The 21,449-nt window shown below is 45.3% G+C and overlaps 1 protein-coding gene across 1 annotated transcript; it reads left to right on the top strand.

The window, feature by feature from the left end:
• The first annotated feature begins 453 nt into the window (after positions 1–453).
• LOC104040844 (protein spire homolog 1) lies at positions 454–17,542 on the top strand. The gene is made up of 13 exons (XM_064466683.1): positions 454–603; positions 1,084–1,248; positions 2,021–2,146; positions 2,436–2,501; positions 5,417–5,578; positions 7,656–7,724; positions 8,206–8,335; positions 9,564–9,688; positions 11,040–11,115; positions 11,650–11,801; positions 12,974–13,105; positions 15,738–15,880; positions 17,128–17,542. Exons 1-13 carry the CDS (start codon positions 523–525, stop codon positions 17,297–17,299), a joined length of 1,599 nt encoding a protein of 532 aa, XP_064322753.1. The 5' UTR covers positions 454–522; the 3' UTR covers positions 17,300–17,542.
• The last annotated feature ends 3,907 nt before the right edge of the window (positions 17,543–21,449 follow it).

The following is a 21,449-nucleotide window of genomic DNA, read 5'->3' as shown; positions in this document are numbered from 1 at the left end:
GAGTTGTTTGGCTCTAGGGAATAGCTGTGATGAAAACTTGTTACCACTGATGTTATTTGAAATAAATAGTCTGAGGCTCTATTTTATGTCCTTCTCTGTTCATCTTTCCTGCGTTATAGTAACTCTCAGATCTATGATTGACAGTTTCCCTTTTTTGTCACTATGTGTCGCCATCAAGTGGCAACAAGCTTGTCTTATGCACTACTTGGTTGCACTGCTGCAGAGGTCAATGCTAGGCTGACACTTCAGGGACAAAAACGGGTAATAATTAAGAGAAAGATCAAGTGCCTGCCTTCTGGTTAGATATCTATTAGCAAACAAAAAAAAAAGAACCCAGCAGCAGTTAATCTGGGGCTAATGCTCCCAATAAGAAGAGAATCCTGTGTTGCTTTCCAGGAGTCCCCAAATATAGGCCTATTTTCTCCAGGTGGAACTGACCTTAGTCAGAGGGGTTTGTTTCCTTATTACCAAGTATTCCTCCTATTTCTCTCTCTGGACAGGGATTTTAAAAGCTGTTTATCAATGCCTATGAAGCTATCTTTCCCCCTCTCCCCTCTTTTTTCTGTTTCAGATGTTGGCAGCATTCAGCAGTCAGAGGACAAGGTAAGCCCATGTCTTCACCTTTGTTATGTGTGCAGATATAATCCTGCTGTAGTAGAAGGCCAGCTCAGGAGATGCAGATGTCTTTGGAAACTATCAAGTTACTCAAATTTGCTGTGCCCTATGAAAGTGACTCTGTCCCCTGCAATCTGGAAAATGAAACAACTCAAGTAAGACAATGGGACTGGGAAACAATGTGCACAGATGCTGCCTACTGTGGAATAGCCTGCAATCTTTTTTCTTAATAACAGAGAACTTAGAGGTGCTAAATAAGGCTATTTAAAAAAAAAATCTTAAAACAGCTTATTTAGGGAGTATCTCAGGTTCCTTGATGAGCATCTAGCTGCCTTTTGGGCCCCTCTCATCCTGAGAGATGTGCTTATCCCTGAGGGGCAGTGGAGGGTATGTGCGTGGCTGGCAAGTGAGAGCTGTGAAGTTCTCCACAACACTTTGTGCTGCACTGTTCTCTTTGTCTGTCTGCAGCTGTTGGAGTACTTGGGAGTGGTGATCTATGAAGCCCTGGACTGGGGAATCGACAGCCAAGTGGAGCGAGAACTGGGCGATCGTTTGGAGAAAATGCTATGCCTCATGTTGAAATTGGACGATGAGGCAATGAAACCAGCAGTCACCCTGCAGGATGTTATCAAGGTTTCCTTCTTCCCACTTAGTAAATATAGCAGCTTTAGAGGAGTTGATGGAACAATGCTGTTAACCAAGGGGCAAGACCATTTCCAGGAGAAAGCTGAGTAGCTTGTTGGAGGACACAGAGGGAGCACATGGCTTTCCCATCAGAGGGGAAAAGGCAAAACCATCTTAGGCGCATACAAGTGCCTATGGAAAAGACTTAAGAAGGAAGACTGAGCATGGCTGTCACACAGCTGTGTCTACAAAGTCCTTCTGTACCTAGTCTCCAAATTTAATACTTAGAAGACTGTGGATACCGAAAAAAGTCACTTGTGCATAGAATTCAGTTTCTGCAAAAGCTGGGATTTGAATGTCTCAACTCAAACAAATATTTTCCTCTCAACCATAATTTCAAGGTCTGAGAAACTTCCCATCCCTCAGTCTGATCAGGGCAGGGGAAAAGAACAGGGCAAGTGACTCCACCTGCTGTGGTTTTTTTGTGGTTTGTCTGCACTGGAGGCTTCCCATTCTAGGTACTTATTTCAAAGCACACCTTATGGAGAGCAAGATTTATAAATTACACAGCTACTTACATTATTGTACATATAAGATTGGACACACTGTTTATTGCATATTGCAACAGAAAAGAAAAAAAAATATACAAAGGGGCTGTAAAGAAGATGGATTATTTTTCTTTTAACCACTGATTGAGAAAACTGAATCTTGCTTTATTCTATCCTACCATGTTGGGTTTTTTTATTTCAAGATCCCTTTTAAATAGCTGCCCTTCTTTCAGGCCTGTGAGGAGCACTTGTCCAGGCCTTCTGAGGCTACCAGCCATTATGGAATGACCTGTAGGAGTCTGTTTACTGAATATCTGGAACTTCAGAAGCTTGTGACCATTATCCAGACCTCCAAAGAGGTACGTTTGGGATCACCCCTTAGCTGCTGTTCCCTCTACCTTCACACACCCACCTAATTCTGAAGTAGCCTTCCCATTGCACTAGAAAAGGAGTGTACCTAGCTGAAGGTCTACTTTCACGATGTGAAAAGCTACTGTCTCTGTACCGTATTAGTAATTTATTGTTGCTTATCAAAGTTTGGGTGTTTGGGGCTTCTAGGCTTTTCAGATTAACAGTAGTAATTTATAGTGGATAGATAGGAAATCACTGCACAGTGCAAGCTAGTGACTTTATGTGCTTGCTGCTCAGAGTCTGAGAAAAATGGATGTGGAAGATTTGGTGGAAAATCCCTTTCAGAAGAAGGAAAAACACTGGGTAAGGAATTTAATTCCTTCATTATGGGGGGTTGGGTTTTTTGTCTACCTTGGCTCTCTGAGGCTTTCTGTTTACTCATCTATGAAAAGTAGAGCTTGAACACAAATGAAAATTCTTAGGTTGTTCAAGATCTTATGTAGTTAGACTTGTCTGCAAAACAAGCTGGGGAGTGAACTTGAAGTTAAACTGTTTTGTGTGTTAACCTCATGTGGTCATTGATTCAACACAAAGATTGTCTTTGTGGTTCAACTTAAACCACTTCTAAAAACGAAGTTGGAGGCAGTCTTTGCAGTAAGTGTCCACAAGTAGTTATTCAGGCTGTTTCTTTCTGCAAATGAGCCCAAACTCCAGCGGTTGGCAGGAACTGACACTTGCCAAAAGCAATCTGTTCGTTTCTTGTATCTTGACTGAAAACTCCCAGAAAACTGTTCTGTTGGTGGCAGTACTAGGGTGGACTAGTTCACCCTTATGTGGGGTCTGTGCTGGTTTAGCACTGGAGGGGACTGAAGGCCAGTAGCTCTGCCCATCTTTGTGGCTGTGCAGCTCCAGCAGCCCAAAGAAAGGGGTGAAGGAGTGTGAGGTTGGAGATGTAGCTCCTACCTTCTACTCACCTCCTTTCTTGTCTTTGCATTCTGTCCTTCCAAAGATCTTGGACTGTGTGTTTGGAGCAGAGGAAGCAACTTATTCTGTTCTTTTCAAGGCCCTACACAGTCAGGGCTCAGTCAGAAACAAATAGCTCTTCTGGTTGGAGCTCTGCCCAGCATAAACAAATGCACTGTAGTCTGGAGTCTGTGGAGACAAATGGCAAGCCCCGAGAGACTTGTGGGCTCACTCCTTTTGTCTAAATAGCACTTGCTTTGAAGCATGCTCAAACTATTCGTATGAAAATGTTTGTGAAATGTGTGTTTGGGCATATTCTCAATTTTGTGATCTATTAAAATAAACTGGCAAGCCATCTCAAACCACAAACTCATCAACTGCTGTAGCTCTTTTCTGCAGGGAATAGATGAATAAATACATGGGCTTTGCCGTGTGGCCTGAAGGCCAGTGTATTTGGCCTCTGCTCTTTCAGGAGACATGAATTCCAAAAGCAGGATGTCTGTTGCAAATCCTCTGCTTCTGGTTTCCAAGTCCCTAAGCACTAGTTGATTGCATTGCTCTGACAAACTCTTGAGTTTAAAATAACCAGGATGCCAACTTCACTGGGATCCCACAGGTTAGAGCTGATGCCTTGAGCGGTGCCGCGCAGCTAATGCTCTCTACGGACCACACTTTTTCATGTTGACTGCTATGAAGCAGGCCTTCTGAAACACAGACCACAGCCTGATAGTGTGTGGGGTTGTACAGTTTCAGCAGAGCTTATCTGTACATGTCACAAGACAATCTTCACCTTGAAATCTGAGCAGTGAGACTTCTTAGGAACACAGCTCTCTTACCACTCATCTGTTGAACTGAATGCAATGGGTTTGGAGTGTCGTAGCATTTTGTGTTGTATTGCACAGCGGTGGGAATTTTATGTGGCGTTTGACAATGCATGGGATAGCCCAAGGGAAATCACTGCAGTGATCCATTCAGTAGGGAAAGAAAAGTATGAGTGGTAATGTTATCACCTACATCTGAAAAATGTTTGGGTCTACAAGTTGCTCTGAAATGGCCAGCTGAAGGCAATTCTTGTCCCAAAACTAATATGGCAATATGAACAGTGCAAAAGTCTCTCTTCAGGTCATATCTTTCAGTCAGGTTCTGTCACCATGAGAAATGAAACTCTGGAAAGTGCAATTGGCTCAGGATAAGCTATTTCAGAGGTGTCTACTGATTGATTTGCCGAGGGACTTTTGTGTGTTCTCCTACACAATAATAAATATAGCCTACGAGATATGGCTAGTATATGGTGACTCTTTGACAGTTCTAGTTCTCTGGAGTTGAGATATGACTGTACCAAAGCCAGGCTAAAACAGTCCAACAAAAAAAACCGTCTCCTTGAAGGAAGCTATAAGTCAAAGCTTACATAAGACTCTTCTGATATTATACCAAGATAGCTGAAGGGATAAGTTGAGAGAAGATGCTTCCACTTCCTGCTGTAAGTGAAAAAGGGAGAGGAGTCTAAGTCAGAAACTTTGTTCTGAGGTGGTTTTCTAAAATGTTTTGCTTCCCTTTCACTGTTTATAATACAATGGCTTGTTTTTACTCAGTTTGCCGTTGGGACCCAGATAAGGTGTTGACTTAGCACTTCCATTACAATGTTGTCTAAACATGCTATTGAGTTGATTATTTTTTTTTCGTGTCTTTAACTTCTATTGGGTTATACTGCATGCCTGAGCATCCTCAGATATTCATACAGGAACAGGATGAGCAGATGTCAGAGTTATCAGCTTGTGTCTCCAGGCTGAAACTGCTAACATATGCTGCTGTGAAGGTTAAAGTATGAGATCCCTTCCCCCTTGTCTTCTTTTGTCTGAGGACCCTTCAACCCTTGGTTTCTGAAAGTTCAGAGGATTTTAATAGTAAGATTCTGGATTTCATTCCCAGTGATTCCTAGCATCCAATAATATGAAAGAACTGGCACCTGGAGCGCTTGCAGGAAGTAGGTATTCAAGAAAATGGGTCTAGCTGCCTGGCAGCAGAAGCTGTGTTTTGCTGAAGTACATTCATAAAGTTAATGACAAAATTCGGGAATGAGCCTGGTGAGCCAGCTCCCAGCTCTCTCATTGTAAATTAACTTCTGCAAAGAGAAGTAATTCTCTGCTGTGGTACTGTGCCCTGATCTGGAAGTGAGTTGAAGGGGGTGTTAAGGACACACTTCTGTGTTTCTGAATTACTTCAGTTGCTAAGTGTGCTCTATTACATGGAGGGAGGGGGTGCTGCTCCTTGTGTTCTAGACAGCTGTTGACTTAGCACTCACTGGTTTCTCCGAGGCATCCCTGTGGCCCAACATCATCCATGAACTGCAGAATGGTGTGAGGCTGCGCAAGGCCACTGAGCGACCACAGCATCATGCACCTCCAAAGGAATGTATCCGCTCTCCCTGTGAATTACTTTTTGATGATATTCAGCACAAGAGGTACACCCTTCGGAAGGTGAGTGGCTAGAGTCAATGGACAACTTTGAAACCACCTGTTCTACCTCATTTTTAAGCAGTATTTGTTGAGACCTCTTCTCCAAAAGCCTGTATCTCTCGAAGGTATTTCCAAGTCCAGAAGTGTCTGGGTCTCCCTCTCAGCTGTTTGTCCACCCAAGTGCCTCATTTCCAGTAACTTTTTAAGTCACGGGTAGCCATGCTTTCATGAAGCTGGATAATAAACATTTTCTTCCTCCAGGAGTCAGCCACTTCCTTCCCTGGAGCAATTATGCTGTCTTGCACACAAGAATTTTATGAAACAGACCCTTGCCTGCCTATGCTTTCCGCCTTGGACACTTGTGTCCTCCCAGGCAACTTGAGCTGAGCTGTGCCTGGCATCTCTTATTAGTTTCCTTGCCTTCCCAGATGTTGTGGGATGTGTGCAAGTGCAGATGTGCTTTTGAGCAAGACCTTTGCTCAGCCTCAGGCAGAGGCCTCTGGGTAGCGTACATGAGTTACTGCAAGAGTTTAGTCAGTAAAAAAAGTTAAGCCTCTTCCAGGGGCAGCTGCTGTGCTGGCTCAAGTGGTAGGGGCTTCCAACAGCGTGGGCGGTTGGTGAAGGTGACCAGATACAAATATGTCTGGGGTGTCCCTAAAGGCTTGTGATACTGTTCACGTGCTGCAGCTTGAGCTGGGAATGATGAGCAGATCTAAAACACTGGCATAAGGCTTTGTGGCATTGGCGTGCTATGCAAACAGACGTCTTGGCAGAAGATGAGACACAACTCTACTTGTAATAAAGAGTGATATCTTAAAAAGTGAAAACTTTGCATACCACATCAGACATCAGCTTTTTTCTCCTTGTTGGTGCTGCTAGAGTGCAGGGGGTTTAAAAGCCTTAGCTACACCGTGTACCTCTGTAAAGCCCCAGCTCTTGTTTATCTTGACTGTGGCTCCAGCCTTCAGCTAAGGCTATGACATTTCTCTGGAGATGATATCTTGATTGATATATATAAATGAATGGTAGTGGAAAGGAGACAATACATCATAACTACTTGTGTTCCTTGCAATGTACTGTGTATCAACACACTGTGCAGTACAGAACTGTAACTCAAGGTGGCAGGATGAACTGGGTCTTGATTTATTTTTGTTAAACTTATTTTTTTCTGTGGTCGATGAGAAGCACAAACATGATTGAAGATGAGTAGTCAAAAATGCTAGAAGAAAGCATAGAGTGCTACTGCTGAGGTCTTTGTGAAGGCTCTTAAACAAGGATTTCCCCATCTGCAAAGCTATTTTAAAGCTTCTCTAGCAAACAGTGCACTAATTTACAAATGAATGAAAGCAAAGCTAATGTGGGAAGCTATAGTGTTGTTCTACCTGCACTCCCACGTGTTCTGAAGCTGTACACAGAGGGAAAGTAAATGACGTGGCCTCAAACTAAGAATAAGTGAACAAGGCCACTAAAGACATGCATGTGCAACTTGACTTTTTTGTCAGTTCTTCCCTATGCAGCAAGCACAGGGCTTGATGAGGGAGGCAGTCTGCCTCACATGAATACCTGCCCTGAGATTCTATCTTGTTACTATTCCTAGTTTTTGTAGGGCTGTAAGCCAGTCTCTGGGACTCTAGCTTATGCATACAGCTGCCTGCTGTGACAGTTCTTGTTACAGTCTTATTAACCCATTTGGTTACTCTCCTCCCTGCAGCTGTGTTCTCACTGATGAATGTGATGTGACCGTGGTGCTTGTCAGGATCACTCCTGACATTAAAATCTGAGTACAATGTTTTCCAGTGGCTTCTCGGAGCAGTTCATGAGCTGCTTGGGCTAGAAGGCTGTATGCTGCTTGTGCAAGCATCGAAGGCCTGTGCAGCACTTCTGATTGCCTTTAGTTTGCCACAGGCAAATCTGTCTCTACCAAAAACCCACATAAGTAAACCTCATAATTCTACGCTTCCCAACTCAGCTTTGTTATGCATTCCCCACCTCCCCATTCCCAAATCCTGACCCGAGTCACTCACTGTGCTGCTGAATGGGAGGGTGTACCAGGAGCAGAGAAAGAACTATTGCTTAAGCATCATTTCTGCTCTTTCAGGTGATCATCGAGCAAGAACACAGGACCCCCAGAGCTGATGTAGCTGCTCCTGAGCCTCATCTAAAGCCTGTAGGTGACCTGGTGCTTCATCTAATGATAGCAAAACCAGATGGTTCTGGAGTTGACAGGACAGTTTCTAGGAATATAGAACTAATGTCTTAGCTACTGGTTTGGATTTGGAAGGGGATATATTAACCATACTAAATTTTGGGCAGACCCTCCTGCCAAAACATGGGGTTAGGAAAATGGGAGGACACATCTTCATAGGAGGAGGAAGATCAATCTCCCTACTTCCTCTGCTGCTTCTTCCCTTTAGGACATTTTGTGGTCCTGAAAGTACTTCTGGAGTTCTGAGTTTCAAATTTAAGAATTGCTATTCTACTATGCATTATCTAAAGGTTCTCTCCTGTGTGTCTTGTGTGCAGGGCCCTGAGCCATCTTGAGTGAGAGGCACTTGTAAAACAGTGCCATTGCTGAAGGAGTAGTTCTGTCACCACTGGCCTCCCTGCTTTATCCACTGGCTCTTTCAGGTGCTATGCTTTGCCTGCAGGTGCTGGAGAGGAAGCTGAAAGAGCGTGTACTGAGGGAGTCCAGCTGGCATGAACAGCTCATGGCAGAAATAAAACGACCACAGAAGCTTCGATCAGCAGCAGCAGGGAAAAATGGGAGTGGGCCCAAAGGTACCTGCTACAAAGTGATCTATGAAGTGTACGAGTGAAGTCAGTGTTGACTACACAACAACAGATGGCCTTTCAAATGAAAGATAAGATTTTTCCATAGCATGTATAATGCAAGGGAGGTGGGAATGCAAATTTTGTGTGAGAGAGGTGGTTTGGCATAAGAATAGTTCTTTCTAGAAAATCTGTTTTTGTGGTATTAAGATTCAAAAGATCACAGAATGGTTGGGGTTGGAAGGGACCTCTGGAGATCATCTTGTCCAACACCCCTGTGTGAGCAGATGCACCTCGAGCAGGGGGCACAGGACTGTGTCCAGGTAGGTTTTGAATATTTCCAGAGAAGGAGACTCTATAACCTCTCAGGGCAGCCTGTTCCACTGCTCTGGCACCCTCACAGTAAAGAGTTTCTCCTCATATTCAGTGGAACTTCATATGTTCCAATTTGTGCCTGTTGCCCCTTGAACTGTTGTTGGGCATCACTGAAGAGAGTCTGGCCCCATCCTCTTGACACCCACCCTTCAGATATTTATAAGCATTGATAAGATCCCCCCTCAGTCTCCTCCAGGCTGAACAAGCCCAGGACTCTCAGCCTTTCCTCATAAGAGAGACACTTCAGTCCCCTGATCATCTTGGTAGCTCTCTGCTGGACTCTCTCCAGTAGTTCCCTGTCCTTCTTGAACTGGGGAGCCCAGAACTGGATGCAGTACTCCAGATGTGGCCTCAGTAGGGCAGAGAAGAGGGGGAGGATAAGCTCCCTCGACCTGCTGGCCACACTCCTTTTAACGTACCCCAGGATACAGTTGACCACCTTGGCCACAAGGGCCCAGTGCTGGCTCACGATCAACCTGCTGTCCACCAGCACTCCCAGGTCCTTCTCAGCAGAGCCGCCTTCCAGCAGGTCAACCCTCAACCTGTCCTAGTGCATGGGGTTGTTCCTCCCCAGGTGGAGGACCTTACTCTTGCTTTTGTTGAATTTCATTATGTTCCCCTAATGAAAAGATGTTTCAACACTACCCTTTTTTAAATGGATGTTCAAATTTGTCTGTCCGCTAAGTGAGAGAATAGGATTTTGACCATCACCTAAAACTAAAAGATTATGTAACTGCCAGGACAAAGTCTAGCAAAATCTCATTCTGATATGTGGGTGTCAGATTTGTCATTTTCTTGTCAGAGCACTGTATCTTATCTTCTCTGTGTGTATGGGTTTTTTTGTTCCCCTCCTCCCCTGCAGAAATGCTTATGACGCCAGATGTTGCCCTGAAATCTCCAAGCAATAGTTTCTTAACTCTCCAAGATGCCAGTACTGAGTTTAAAATTGTCAGCGCTACAGCACAGCAGCTGGGACCAGGAGTTCAGGTAAGGCTTTAAATGAAAGGACTCTGGAGAGGCACAAGTACTTCAGGCATAAGATCTGCGCGCACACATAGCCTTGGACATCGGGTTCAAATCCTAGCATGAGCAGTCTTGTGTGTCAGAAGTTAATGGATGTGGTAGTATTAGGTTCACTGAAGTCCTTTCCTCTACAGAAGATCATTCCATATTTAAGCATTCCTTTTTGTGGCATGACTGCAGCCTATAGAACCAAGGTCTGCTCTGGTCTCTTAAAACTAGATCCTGCAGAAGTTTTAATATGCATAGGAGTTTGGCCAATATGGGCCAGAACTATTCCCACTCTTAGCTCACAGTGAGGCATTTGATTGTAGATGTATTGATTTATTTGCATTTCATGTGGTATGTGAGCTTGTGGAAGGAAAACATAATGATTTATTTTCAGGAAGCAGCTTCACTGGTGAATTCCCACTCCTCTGTCTGTGGAGCAATTTTGGGAGCACCATTCTTCAATAAACCATGTTACATAGTCTTCGGGTTCTTTAACTCCTGGCTTGATAATGAAAAGCTTGACTACTTGGTTCTGGGATTCAGTCTTAGCATATTCAGAAATTCTGTGGAACAGAACTAAGCCCTAACACATCATGTCTAGCACAGATGCGCTGGCATACAAACAGGAATCTGTTTTCTGTAAACACTTCTGTCTGAAATGCAGTTGCTTAACTGAGGAAAACGGATATGAATTAATAAAAGCAGAAAATCTTAGCTATATTTGCACAAGTCTGTGCTACTTGTAGGAATGTTCAGCATTTGAGAACCCTGTGGTTGATGTATTACTGCTGAACTAGAAGGACCTTCATATGGAGTCTAATATAATCAAATCTGTTTTCTGGTTTTCTAGAGAAGCTAGAAACAATGCTGTTGAGATACAGCACTCGACTTGAGTTGGGTTAGTGGGGCACAGTCTCTTGACCTGTTGTCCAGTGTTGCTACATGTGAGCTGGGGCCAAGAAAAGGGTTCCAACGTACCCTGAGAGTTGTGTAGGGAGGATTTGTGAAGTTGGCTCCTGAACATATGAAACTTTGAGACTAGTATCTGCATTGAACCTGGTGAGACACAGTAGATGAATTTGAAATTTCACTAGCTTGGCTGGAACTTCCTGGTTGTGGAGGGAATTAACTTGCTATTACCTCTTGGAATATGAAGTTGCTAAATGTACCACATTGATTTCTCTCTCCGCTCTACTTTTGGCTGAGCCTTGAACATATCTGGTCAGTCCTGGGTATTCTGGGTTTTGTTTAGCTGCATCATTTCTGAGGCAGTGGGCTTGGTGTCTCTTGTATGCAGCTTAAGGACAGCCTGTCTTCTGGTCTACAGGAAACCACTCCCAAGTTGCCTTCCAGCACCTGTCTTGCCTCAACCAGGTCATCAGTATTATCCTGCAACAGCACAGGTCAGTTCACTACACACCTAAACCAGGTGACAAAGTACAGTCAGTGGCCTGCTGGGTTCCCAGAGCCTTAGGTTGGGCTCACTGTACACTTTCTGATCACCTGAAGACACCTTACAGGAAAAGATCCAATACAAAGTAATGAATCTGGGGAGATGCCCTTAAACTATTCCTCAGCAGTTGACTGAAGCTTGTGTAGCTCCTGCAGGTTCAAAACAATGACAGCATGTCCCCATAGGCCTAACTGGAATCCACAGTAAAAATTAAATCATTGTTTTGAATGTTCAAGTAGAAAGTGCACCCCTTGATTTTATTAAACTGAATGGTGCTAATGAAGCCGCATCACTGCCTACAGACAAGCATAATAACTGTAACCTCTGCTTTTTGTGATCTGAGCTGATTGGGGTTGAGGGGGAGAGATGTAATCCTTGCTACCTTCAGAAGGCAGTGTAGTGCTCTTGAGCGTTCATCTTTTGGGGTGATTACTGAGAAGCTGCCAGTTGGTTTTCTGCACCCTAAAACTCTCTTCCTATCCAGGTCTCACTGCACATTGCACATATCCTTCCACGAGTGCACTCACACAACGAGACATTAAACCAAACGGTTTCCTGAATGCTGGCCAACAGCAGCTGCCTCCTTACAGAGGAAGGTCCAAATCTTTACAGAGAGACCTTCAAAGCAATGAACTTGTAAGTGTGGCATGTCAGCTAGCAAGCCCAGTCTGATACATCTGGTAATTACCAGAGCTTGCACCTTGATCTTCATGCAGGCAGTAAGCATGTTCTGTAGTTTTTATCTTAGGCCATATTGCATACTGGTCTTAAGTTGGGATATTACTTTCTCCTTGGAGGCAGCTTAAGAGAAGACTGGATGCTATAGTGTCCTTGTGGAGGCTCCCCAGTTTGAATGACACAAAATAAAGTAGTTCCTTGTACAAGAAGAGAAAAATACCACTGCATTACTTGAAAGTTTCAAGGCTTCCTCAAGCAGACTAGTTGGCAGTAGGATGGTCCTGCTTTCTCCATCTCCCTTCACTCTTTCTAGATTCTGATAAATTCACAAACATCCTTTAAGCTGCAGTAAAGGGGAAAAGTGGTTGACAAAATGTAGATAGCACAGCATCAGTGTCTTTTAAATGTATGCAGTACTGAAGTCATAGGCTCTGAATGACTGTTGTGGGAACAGTGCTGGGGTTTGTGTGCTTCTGCACAGCCTCCTGAATCATGGCCTTGCCCTGTTCTGCCCTGACAAGTTGTGCTGTGCCCTTGCTTCCTCCTTTCCTTCTGCATCCCTCCCTGCTCCATCCCTGGCAAGACTCTAAACTGACCATAACTCTGTGTGACCTCTCTGTTCAGCAGTGTGGTGGGGGATGCAAGTGGGTTGGGCTCCCCACCTGTTGATAAAAGCACTGTTCTCTCCTGGTTGACCACTAGATCAGAGCTGCTGTTTGTGTGGGGCCAGTGGGTCTTGGGAAAGAAAAGGCAAGAGAGTGTTGTGCTGTGGAAAGGGATCCTGTACCTAGGAGGGGCCAGTGTGCCATCTGTGCTGTGGTCTGTACCAAAGGGGTAGAATTCCCCAGAGACTGGCTCTGGAGGTGGTATTAACTGCTGTGGTGATCGAGGGACCTCCTTCCCTAATGAGGTGTCAGGAAGCTGCTTGAAAACTATAGCAACCACTAAAACCCCTGCAGTAGGTTCTCTGCTAGTATTGTCAAGAAATCAACTGACACTCCCATCACTGGCAAAACTGAGTTTTGGGGACAAATGCTCTTGAGCCTTTTAGGACCCAGTTTTGAGTATGACCTCCCCACGTATCTGCTTCCTTAAGCTTTCTCTGGTGCTTAACTTCTGTCTTTCAATAGGACTGTCCCTCTCCTACCAAGTGGCCATCACCAACCATTGCTGAGCTGATTGGAACCAGATATACAATGATGGTGCTGGAAGGGCAAGGCTTCTTCCAAGGAGGTAGTGGTGGTGTCTTTCCAAGAGCAAAGGTATGTTTCCTCTCCTTTTTGTGCTGTCCTTGCCTTTTCAAAAGCTGGCTGGCTTCATGGCCCTCAGTATTGACCTGAGTTTGGCCCTAGGCTGTAAAAATCTTTTAATACCTGTGCGGTGATGGCTTCTAATCAGCTCAAGTTGCCTAGAAAAAAACCCAGCCTTTGCTTGATACTTCTTGTCTGTTATTTCCGTGCTAGGAAAGCTGACTGCCATGACTGTTGGCCATCTCTGAAATTGCAAAGTAATTGGGAGTTGGTGCTCCTAAACAGTGAAATAAAGGCTCTAAATTCAGGTTACCACACCCAAGTTGTGCTGACTCAAACAGCCTTGCTGAGTGGACACACAAGTCAGATGAGTGGGACAGGGAATGACCTGCAGCACACGACTGTTGGTTGTCAGCTCTGCTTTACTGCTGGCTTATTCACTGAGCCTCCTTTAGAGGGGGTGTTGCAACCAGCCCCTCTACGGTAGATGTTGGGTGCACAAGCCCTTTGCAACCCAGATGTGAGGAAGTCTATGCTACTTGGCTTAGGGGTCACCTTCTTGCCCTCACTTATTTAGCAGTATAGTCAGAGCCAAAGGGTTCTACTAGCAGAGCTATGCTACTTCCCCAATCTGTCTGATGCTCCTGAGACTGAATCCTTGTTTTCTACTCACCTTACTTATCAACCCTGCTTTAAATTGCCTGCTCTCTGCCTATTCTAAAATGCCTCTCTTACCCCCTTTGTGTTCTTGCTGCTGAAGTTTTTTTAGCTTTCTCAAGCTCTACTTCTCAAGATAATATCACTTCTGACTGCCAGCTGTGTATGAATGTGTTCTTTTTTTATAAAGTTCAAGCGACTCATCAGCTTCCTTATGACTCATTTTTTGCTTCAGGATTGGATTCAAATTTGCCCTGACTTAATCTCTTTGGGATTGCTGCAGTCTACCTCAAAGAATGTCTCTCTTCTTCCCTCTCGCTTAACTAGCTACTGTTACACTCTTGCACAATACAGCTATTGTTTGCTCAAGAGCCTTTTTTTAAACTCCTGTTGTCTGGCAGCTGCCCCAAACCTCTGCATCATAAAAACACTGGCCTACAAGTACCACTTTTTTTTTTGCCTTTTTAGCTTTTAATTCCTGAGTCTTTGCTATCCTTTATTGGACCTCTGTTATTGTATGTGGATCTAAAGCCTTTAGAAGGTTGGTTTATGTGCTTGCTCTTTGGCAGGCAGTGGATACTGTTGGTACAAAGATATTTTCCATTTGCATTTGCAAGTAACTTTCCTTTCCACAGATCTGTTTCAGCTGCCATAAGCAGATGTTTCTTAAGTGGCCTTACAGCTGTTACCTCTGCAGCAGGTGAGCTGGTACAAAAGGACTGAATGAGGAGGGAGAAAAGAGTGAAAGAACAGTGCTGAAAATACTCAGCATTTGAACAGTTGTAGTACAGGACAGCAATAGGTTGCTGAGCCCTTCGGTTTTCCATGACTGCACAAGCCATGCTGAAGTGTCCACAGCTGCAAAGATTGTGGAAAAACTTGCCTCTGAAATGGTATCTCAGTTTTAACCCCTAGCATTAAGTCAGCAATAACAAAATTTACTGTGCAATTACTAGATTAAATTTCTCTCTGAGATCACTCTCTGCATTTTGCTCTAAAGGTTGGATTTAACTTCAGTCAAGGGCTTGAGCAGGTTCTGGTAGAGGCTGTTCTCCAGAATCTTCTGGTGAGGACTGAAAAAGTGAACTGCAGACCCTGTGACTGGGAAGGGATTTGGACCTGCTTATATCCACTCATTTGTCAGAGGTTTTCTGTTCATGGGAGAGAAAAAGAGCTTCAGGCTCATAAAGGCTCACTTAAATCTATTTGAAGTAGTGGTGGAGCACTGAATTGATTACAAGCAACAAGTAAACAACCACTGGGAATTGAGTAACTATCTGGTGATAGTGCTGGGTGAAAAGTAATGGGCATTTGCAGATAAAGCCTTCAAGCTGTGGATACTGACATATTTCAGATTATTTAACTAGGATAAATATAGGAAGGCTGTCAAACTGAATGGGGGAGTTCCAAGCTTGTTCACTTTGCCATGAAGTGATTGTACCACAATCACAAATTAAGACTTACTTGGGAAAGTCACCCTTAGCTGCAATATTGGTATCTGCTGAGCTTTACTCAGATGGTAATGCTGGGAACTTTTTTCTCTTAGTGTTGTCTGCTGTGACTGCTGCTTCAAGGCAAGTCTAGTCTTTACAACAGTATATAGGTGTTTTATATTTCTGTTTTTTCCTGCACCTTACCTAGTCATAGGAAGCTTTTCTTCATCCCACTGATACCTCAAAGCTACCCTCTAGCTTGTTTCTAAGAAAATAGAAGAGGGACTAATACAAGATGCAAAAGCAGCCAGGGTGCCACAGACACCTCTTGTCCTACTTAGCTAAAACAACTCTGTTTCCTTTTTCTGTCATCCTGTGTGAAGTGGTTGGGATTACTCTCTGCTCTATTTATACAAGGGTCAGAAGGTTCACTGCAGTAGTGCCTATCTTTTAAGTGCACCAATAAATCAATTGCATGCCATGCAAACTTTCCTGCTAAGAAGGAGGATGTGTTTCCTTGAGAACTCAGGTGACATGTGTTGTGATCTTTTTAGATGTCCATGCCCTTCAGAATGTGTGTATATCTCCCACTGTACCTCCTAAAGCTTTTGAAACTCTCCAGAGAGGAGGACCCAGCTACCCAAGAGCAGAAGAGCTCAGAGTTGCTGCATGAAATAGAGCACTGGGAGTGTTTTGGGTAAGCTGGGGAAGAGATGTTTTGTTTTTACCTTGAAAGATGTTTCCAGATACTTGTATCTGCAAGTTGACGAACATGCAGACAGCAGTATGTACTATTATGCTGGTCAGCCGAATATTATGTTGAAAGACTGGTTCAGCCAGTGGTCTAACTAGTCTACAGTTCTCTGGAAGTATGGTGGATTTTAGATGACCAGAGGGAGGACATATAGGTGCTCTGAAATCCATTTTGCTTTTTAGCTACCAGGTTTCCGACATGGATTCGGAAGTGTCCATATTAGCCCTGACATTGAAGGTTATTTGTGACAGCTTGTTTGTATGAGAATTTCCAGACTCCATTATATTCTGTCCTCCATAGCTGGGGGTCTGTCACTACAACCCAGGAGTAGGCCCTTTATGCCTAGAAGTAAAATATGCTCCTGGTCTCAGGTATAACTGACTGAAAAGTAATGCCACAAATGGTTTCTCAGGCCCTCCACACACATACAGACACCCTTTCCTTTTTGTCCTCAGAAAGGGAACTATTTCAAAAAGAGGTTTTGGCAATTCTGAGTGGAAAACACAGACCTTGTGGGTGTAAGTGCAATATCGAGGACTGGAAACATATATTATCTGTTCTCTTCTTTCAAAGTGAGTTATATATTCTACCGGGGAACAGGTTATCTTTTATCTCTGAAACCATTAATGCAGCCAAAATAAAGTCACAGCAGTTTCTGGTTCAAAGGCATGTACTTCAGTTGCCAAAAATGAAGGGTAGCGGTCACTGCTGAAGTTAACTGTGCGGGGCAGTGGTTTGGTCTGTCTTATAAAGCAGGTGCTGCAGAAGAGGTCTGAGTGCATTACTGCCGTACTTTAGGATGGAAAAAAAAATCCTACAGCATACGTGGCACTTCAGGACATGGTTTAGGAGACATGGTAGTGTTGGGCTGATAGTTAGACAATGATGATCCTAGACGTCTTTCTCAACCTTAATGATTCTATAAGGATGCGGACATAACCTTGGATCAGCCACCGATATCCAGTAGCCATTTGGCTGAGGTACTGTCAGAGAGAAGGTGTCAGTAAATGAAGCTGTTCTGGTGCTTAGTAGCCTTCCTAAGTGGAGCTGACTGCTCTGAACTGATGCATTTAGCTCAATCAGCTAGCAGTGTTGGATTATGCATGGCGGAAGGGTGGAAGGGTCACCATACCCTCCAACAGAAACTTGGGTCAGCTTTCCTGCTCTTCTTTTTCCCTCTCCCATTCCAGCATACCTGTTATTTTGGAACCCCGTTGCCTAGCACAGCCCCTGTGCTGTTACACAGGGACCATGGCAAACTGGCTGACTGTAGACGTTTGCACACGATGTGAACAGTATCTGTTGAACATGGCTTCCAGTCAACAGCTGAGCGTCCCTCTCAGGAGAATTTCCTGGCCTTGAACCAAACTGGAATGACTCTACCATACATCTCTCCTGTCACTTATTCTGTACCTGAAGTAAATGAAGCAGCTTTATGCACCTACTGACGTAAAGGCCTGAATAAAAGACCTCCCTGCTAGTTTGTCTAAGCAGGAAGCACAGTTAGTATTTAATGTATTGTGAATCATTATAAAACTTTGCGGTTTTTAGAACTGTTTTAATTCTTTTTATGTGTCTTTGGGGAAAATAAATGTTGAAGCACTATCATGCCTCTAGCATTTCTTCCTTTACACCTGCAGTTGTCATTGTTCTGTGACACCATCTGCATTCACGGCTGTGAAGGCTTTGCCCTATGTAATAGGAATAGAGGTTTCCCTGTACTTGAGAGTCTTGGAAAGTGGAGCTCTTAGTTGTGTGATCACATCACCATGTATTTTGCAAACACTTACTCCTTGATAACTCACTAAAAAGTACTTATAACTCATTGCTCTGGTGCACGTAACACTAGCAATGGCTCTCGGGCAGCTTGCTCAGTGTGGTTGCATAGGAAGCTAGCTGTTTTGTCTGTACACTATCCGTGCTTTGCCACCAGAGCTCTCTGGTGCCCGTCATTGAAGTACCTAGTATCTCTCAATGCCATCATCACCTGAGGGGCAGATGGTCATTCTTGAGAGATTCTTGCCCTCTGTATTGGCCTTAAGCTTTGCCCTGAGCTAAACTGGACTATTACAACATATGACAGTCTAGAAAAATAATATTTTGGGAAATTCTTTGTGTGGTTAAAATAAAAAATGGGATATTTGGTAGTATGTCTGTTTCTCCCCAGGAACTGTTTGTATGGAAGGGGGTATAGGTGCTCTGGTAGAGTTCTCCCTGGTATGTTTTCCAAGACCTGAATAGACAGTGTTGAAGGATGCAATGGACTTGAAGTTGGAATGAGTCATGCTGAAGAAAATAGTGGCTGGGAAGGGCCAGTTCTTCTAGATAGAGGAGAAGGGAAGACAGACATACTTAAGCTGAGCCCAAGGTCTGCATCCAAACTGCAAGAAGGATCAATAGGCTCCAGTTGACTTGTGCTGGCCCAACTCTGCTTCTCCTAAACTGCCTGTCTGCAAGTTGTTGCCTACTTGCAGGTTTGGGCAAGCTCTGCAAGTAAATGAAGTGGGGGGAAGCTGGAGCTTGTGCTTCCTTTTGGAGCAAGTTCAAGTGTTCCTCTTCCTTCAGTCAATTAGGAGGGGTGCAGCCTGCCTGCCCAGGTCCTCTGCTGCATGTGCTAATTGCTGGTGCTGCTGGGAGGCACATCCATATTAGGCAGGTGGGCTCCTTGCAGGCTGCAGAGAATGGCAGCCAAGCCACAGCTGCGCTTGCTGGCAAGATGGGCGCGGCCTCGGGCCGGGGGCATGAGGTACTTTTGGACGCTTGCTGAGTGAGGTAGTTTAGATAGAGCTAGAAATGAGCTGCTATCAGCCTGTTTTGATGAATGTGCAAGCCCAGAATGCTTCTCAGAGCCTGGGTGCAGCAGTATGGAGAGACAGTGTCTGTATGGCACTGAGGGAGACTTCAGTTTACCTGGAGAGCAAAGGTGGTTCTACATTCTGTGTCTCTGTCTGCTGTGGTGCCATGTGGGCTCCTTTTATTGGCTTCCCCTTTTCCTACCTCGTGACTACAAGTGGGGTGAGGAAATGCCCTCACTGTGGAACAAACAGCCAAAGGGGCAGTGGGGTGGGTGAATGCGAAGGGACAGCCTGACCTTCCCTGCCTATCCCTGATCCTAGCAAGCTGTTGAGAAGACCTGTGTTCCTATCACTCCTCTCTACTATACTGGTTGCATTGGCCCCGGAGTGGGCTAGTAAAACTTCTGCCCCGTGTGCAGGAGTGACGTCTAGTGCTTCTTCAACTCTGGTGTGCAGCCATTGCTCCTGACCATGGCAACTCATGACAGCTTGTGGGGGCAGGCTTACTAGAAGTGTATATCTGTTTAAACACAGCCAAAAGAGCCTGGTCATCTCCTTTCCCTGGCCAATGGGAGCCCTTCAGACGAAGTGGAGGCTAGGGCTTACTGGAGAGCCACTGAGTGCAGGGTGGAACAGGCACAGGCACAACACCAGCAGCCTGAAGCCAGGATGCAGACTGGGAGAATGTCACATCTGGGACCAAGCCTTATACGCACCAAGAGCTGCAGCACTTTCCAGGCGTGCAGAAGTCACTGTGCAAATCCTGTTCTGTTTTGAGCCCCGGAAAGGTGATGGTTTCAAGGAAAGCCTTCCTTCTGCAAGCACATGGAAGGGTTTGATCTGTTTTCTAGTCTTTTGCTGGTTCCTCTCATCATATGGATCAAAGCCTCCCTTGCTCAGAGTCAACTGATTCTAGTTCTTGGTGTTGTGTTCAGGTGAAACTTGGCTTTGGGCATGGTGACCTCCTGGTATTCTCCCACCACTGCAGAAAGCAGTCTGTTTCCAGGCTCTGGCACTGGGTCCCTTCACACAGATCCTAGTACCTTAAAACACAGCTGCAGTCTTTAGTCCTGTCCCAGTAGTGAAGCATGACTGAAAAATGGGAAAATAAGTCTAATTATTCTACTGGTAATGGCAGGAACCTGGACTGGGGCAGTGGGAGCAGAGGAGGGAGATGTGTCTAGTCAAGCCTACTTTCATCTTGTTTCCTCCTCAGGTCAGCTCTGTACCCACTGATCTTTGAAGCCAGCGAGGGGCAGGCAGGACTGAGCTGGGACGCCTTTTATTTCATTCTCTCTGAGGAGAGACCCGCGGAGCCGCGGCGGCTCTGTCCCAGCTGGGCACCCGGGTACGGGGGCGACGAAGCTCCGCGCCTTGCCCTCACCCCTGCAAGCAGCACCTGCAGGCAGTGCCTCAGGGGGCGGCCTGAGGCGGGAGCCTCTCCCGGCCGCCCGCCCGCCCTGGCTAACGGCTCCCGCCGGTTCCAACGGCTGCCGCTCCGGCAGGGGGCAGCCACGGGCCGCGCTGCCCGCCGGAGCCGGGCCCGCCACGGGCCGGGGCCGGGGCCGGCGGGCCCCGGGAAAGCGGCAGGGTGCCTGGCGGGCGGGAGCAGGTGGAGGTGCTGGGTAACCCCCAGCGTGCCTGGCGGTGCCGAGTTACCAGATTCTTTATTGCCCGGGCCCCGTCCGTAGCCACTGCTAGGAAACAAAAGCTATTTTTACTATCCTCATTTATTTTTATTTTTTTTGTCTGTCCCACGGTGCTCCCCCGAGCCCCGGTCCTGGGAGGGTCCCAGTGGGCAGTTCCCACTGGCAGGCCTGGCCTGGGCAACCGCGGTGGGGAGGCGAGGGGTGGCTGGGGTGAGGGGGAAAGTGAGGGTGCATGGGACAGGGGCAGCTGGGGCAGAGACACAGCAAAACAAAAAGGAGTTTTTAGGTGGGGATGAGAAGCCTGGCTGCAGTAAGGTTGTGTGGCAAAGTCATTTGGTGTTTGATGCTTGAAGCCAGCTGGGAAAACACGTTACTGTAGAAAGTAGGTACAAACCTACTTGAATAACCTCATCCAAGGCACCACTGCCAGTAATTTCTTGTTCAAGGGAAAGGTGGTTTTGAGTGGGGTTTCATGCTACATCCAATTCAGTTCGGCTTAATTTCTTTTTCTTGTGTTATAATGGATAACCATAAGGACATCATATTTTATGCATGAAGTAAAACTGTAGATGTGGTGTCGGGCAGGATTAGATTCTAAAACTATGTGGGCAAATTGGGGAAATGGTCTGGAAGAAACAGGAGGCAGTTGAATAAGGGTAAGTGGAAGGTCGTACACTGGAGCAGCAATATGAACTCCCCAAGTACAGGGGAGGGAGGGATGGGTTAAGTAGCAATTCTTCAGAAAAAAGGATCAAAAGCTGAATGTGAGTCAGCTATGTCATGGTGTTGAGGTGATGGAAAAATAAGTTGAGGGGACATGTGGGGTAATTGGATCCAGCCCAGCGGAGAGCAGAAAGAATGAGCGGAAGTTGAGAAACCATTACCTACCGGGGAAGCCTGAAAGAACTGAAATTCTCTAACCCAAAGGAGGAGAGAACTGAAGTCTTTAAGCACATAAAAGGACATAATCTTTGCTCCTTGTCTGTGATGGAGAAGAAGAAAAAAAAAAGAAGAAAGAAGCTTAAGTCACAGCAGGAAAGACTCAATTTAGATGTTAGGAAAAACTTT

This window comes from Phalacrocorax carbo, chromosome 1 (assembly GCF_963921805.1).
Source record: "Phalacrocorax carbo chromosome 1, bPhaCar2.1, whole genome shotgun sequence".
Taxonomy (NCBI): domain Eukaryota; kingdom Metazoa; phylum Chordata; class Aves; order Suliformes; family Phalacrocoracidae; genus Phalacrocorax; species Phalacrocorax carbo.
This window is presented reverse-complemented; position numbering and strand designations above follow the sequence as displayed.

Coding starts and splice junctions, on each gene's coding strand:
- LOC104040844 (XM_064466683.1), top strand. CDS start 523: ATGCCTATGAAGCTATCTTTCCCCCTCTCCCCTCTTTTTTCTGTTTCA. Junction 7,725..8,205: donor CTGAGCCTCATCTAAAGCCT/GTAGGTGACCTG, acceptor CTTTGCCTGCAG/GTGCTGGAGAGGAAGCTGAA. Junction 11,802..12,973: donor ACCTTCAAAGCAATGAACTT/GTAAGTGTGGCA, acceptor GTCTTTCAATAG/GACTGTCCCTCTCCTACCAA.